At 41.6% G+C, this 3,192-nt stretch overlaps 1 protein-coding gene across 3 annotated transcripts in view; it reads left to right on the forward strand.

The window, feature by feature from the left end:
• The window catches only part of tmem74b (transmembrane protein 74B), a 12,257-nt gene extending 9,121 nt beyond the window's left edge, over nt 1-3,136 (forward strand). For 2 of the 3 annotated variants that reach the window (XM_015014471.1, XM_015014469.1), the window contains exons 2-3: nt 909-1,101; nt 2,007-3,136. In XM_015014471.1, the coding sequence (XP_014869957.1) occupies nt 949-1,101; nt 2,007-2,582 (729 nt within the window). In that variant the 5' untranslated portion in view covers nt 909-948 and the 3' untranslated portion in view covers nt 2,583-3,136. The remainder of the gene's footprint in view (nt 1-908; nt 1,102-2,006) is intronic. The other variant, XM_015014470.1, reaches the window with a different exon arrangement.
• The last annotated feature ends 56 nt before the right edge of the window (nt 3,137-3,192 follow it).

Below are 3,192 nucleotides of genomic sequence, written 5' to 3' on the forward strand. Positions count from 1 at the left end.
CTGTAAAGTTGCTGTAAAGTCGGTAGTTGCTGTAAAGTTGCTGTAAAGTCGGTAGTTGCTGTAAAGTTGCTGTAAAGTCGGTAGTTGCTGTAAAGTTGCTGTAAAGTCGGTAGTTGCTGTAAAGTTGCTGTAAAGTCGGTAGTTGCTCCCTTTGACGTTGTGTAATCTGAGATTTCTTAAATAATCTGACATGAATATTCTGGAAGACTGCGCTACAGGAAGTCTTGGCGCAGGACGAAGATGTTTTTGTCTTAGTTTAGTGAAAGTTTTTCCATAAAAATTCAATCGAAACTGTTTTTTCGCATCCCAGGATAAACAGGATGTTACTGCTGGCAGAACCCGTGAAGAAGAAGACGGCAGGAAGTGGTGGGAGGACGCTGAACGACGTTTTTCTTATTTGCTGAACAGTTTTTTTGACATTAGTGAAATATCGTTCCATGGTTTTATTCACGGAAACGCAGCTACCTGATCTGCTGAGTTTCATGCTGTATGAATGAACTGCACTGAACGGATTCTTTCAAAAACACACAACGTTAAATCACTCCAGGATTTTACATCTTGACTTCTCATAAGCGTCTCTTAAACCTTTTTAAATGTCAAATTTAATTGCATTTGATTAAATGAATGTTAACTGCAAACATAAATGAATCGATCTGAGTATGGTCAGATGCATAAATTGTGAATGCTACTGAACAGTTAATTTATTTCAGTAATTTAAAGCACATTTGGTTGACTGCTTGATGTTTTAAAGCTTTTATTTCAGTCAGTTGATGATTTTTTGCTTACAGTTGATGTAAACATGGTATTTCAGATTAAAATCAGAAACGTAAAAAACGTTTTTAAGCATAAATATGAAGCTGAGTGAGAGACTGTGATTGTTAAACGGTATTTTAATGTCTGTCCCGCAGTGAAGACGCAGCGGGTCGGTGAAGACATGAGCCAGAACCGATGGAGTCTCTGAACGCCGTGGAGCTCCGGGAGCTGCAGCGCCGCCGCTCGGCCAGCGGGGGGCGCCGCGCCGCCGGAGGCTTCGAGAACGTCTCCTACCAGCAGGACGACGAGCCGGAACCGGCCCGCGTCTGTCCGTCCAGAACCAGCACGGTGACAGGATTTGTTTTCAGGGCTGCAACGATCAACCGTGATTAATCGGTTATTTAAATAATAGTGAATGATTCGTTAGCAAACTTAGAGAGAACAAACTGAAAGAAAAACACTGAGAAGAAAAAATGTCCAAAAAATCTGAAGCGTTTCTATTAAACAGGAACAATTTTGTCTGTAAATCATTTGTAACTTCATCAAACATCTTTTATGCAGTTATTAATCAGTTAATCAATAACAATCCCCTGATCATCACTTTAACAGAAAGCCTGAGTTTTTCTCATGCTGAAGGATTTTTATCTGCAAATGTACCAATATTTGTATCCCATTAATTGTCAGAATAATCAATAGATGAATTGATAACTAAAATAATCATTAGCTGCAGCCCTAATTTCTGATTTGATATTAAAATTTATATAAATTTTAACACAAACTAATGAGTGATGATGATTTCTGACATGTTGTTCAGCGTCTCACTGAATCAGTTCAGATTTCTTGTTTTTATTTAGTTTTATTATTTTTGGTTTGTTGAATGAACAGGCAGGAAACACTGAAAACTCCAACCCTGACAGGATTTCTGTTAGTGTCTTAGTTCATTTCACATACCACTAACCTCATTAACTTTTTATTAAAAGAGAACTAGAACTTTATTAAATCAATATTAAAGAATTATTGACTAAAAATAAACTCCTGTTTTACTTTTAAGTAATTTTTCTTATTTTAAGTGTAATAAGATGTTTGCACCAGAAACTGAACACTTTTACAGATTTCGTGTTTTGCGGTGTGGACCAACATCCTCGTATGTTTTTGTGTATTTTCTCTTTTTCTTCTTGTTTGTCTCCATCTTTGATCCTTTGTTCCTTATTAAAATATTATTATGCATTTTTAACACTTTTCTTCTCCTGCAGCTGCAGGTTTCTCCAGAGTCGTGTGACGATGAGGACGGCGGCGCCGCCGGAGGAGGAGGTGATGAAGGTGTGGGCCTGGCGGCGCCGGGCCCGGCTGACGGCCGCTCTGCCGACCTGGGCTTCGTGGTGGCGCTGGTTCTGCTGGTGAGCGGCATCGTGCTCGTGGTGGTGGCCTACACCGTCCCCCGAGACGCCGGCGTGGATCCGGACTCTGTGTCGGCGCGGCAGATGGAGAAGCTGGAGCTGCACTACGCCCGGCTGGGCTCGCACCTGGACAGGTGCATCATCGCCGGCCTGGGCCTGCTGACGCTGGGCGGGATGTTCCTGTCCATCCTGCTCATGGTCTCCATCTGCCGAGGCGAGATGTACCGCCGCCGCGCCGCCTTCGTCCGGCCCAAAAGGACCTACGGCTCCATCAACCTGAGGATGAAGCAGCTGGCGACCGGAGAGGCGGACGGAGACGGGGTGGAGCGGGTTCTGGTGGAAAACACACAGCCAGGGTCCAGCCGGGACCAGAACTCAGAACCAGAATCGAGCGGAACGCCGGCTGCTGCTTCAGCTGCATGTGGAGTTTAGTCAGAATTGATCCAGTTGGATCCGGTTCGGTCCAGTTGGATCCCAGCCGTCAGAAACGGGACAATTCTTTCAACCAATCAGACGGCTCTGTGACGTTCGCAGACAGGAAGTGGAGCGGTAAGGTCCGGTGGACGGGAACTCATCTGGACATGATTACAGATCAGAATCTATGAAACAATTCACTGCAAACTAAATTGATCAACCAGTATTTTAGTTTTTAGTGCAAATACTCCAGTTCACTTGAAATAAGACAAACTGTGGTACATTTTAGCTTCAGTTTGTTTTCAGGAAATAATCTTTGAACATTTATTCTAAATACATTTTATCTCCTCCAGCTGATTTCTTTACTTCTATAACTTTTTAATCATTACTAAAGAATTATAGACTTAAAACAAACTTATTGCTGAAGATTTACTTACAAGTTAGGTTTGTATTATTTCCAGTATTTTAAGATATTTGCACTAGAAACTGAACTAAAATACTTGAAAAAAATTTGTGTTTTTGCAGTGTCATAATTCCTGCTATTTGAATCCTATTAAAGCTATAAAAGCACATTATTTAGAAACAAGAAATCATGAATAATGTTTTAGTTTCAGACCAGATAAACTTC

This window comes from Poecilia latipinna, unplaced genomic scaffold (genome assembly GCF_001443285.1).
Source record: "Poecilia latipinna isolate Pla-1442-1.1 unplaced genomic scaffold, P_latipinna-1.0 Scaffold1819, whole genome shotgun sequence".
Classification (NCBI taxonomy): domain Eukaryota; kingdom Metazoa; phylum Chordata; class Actinopteri; order Cyprinodontiformes; family Poeciliidae; genus Poecilia; species Poecilia latipinna.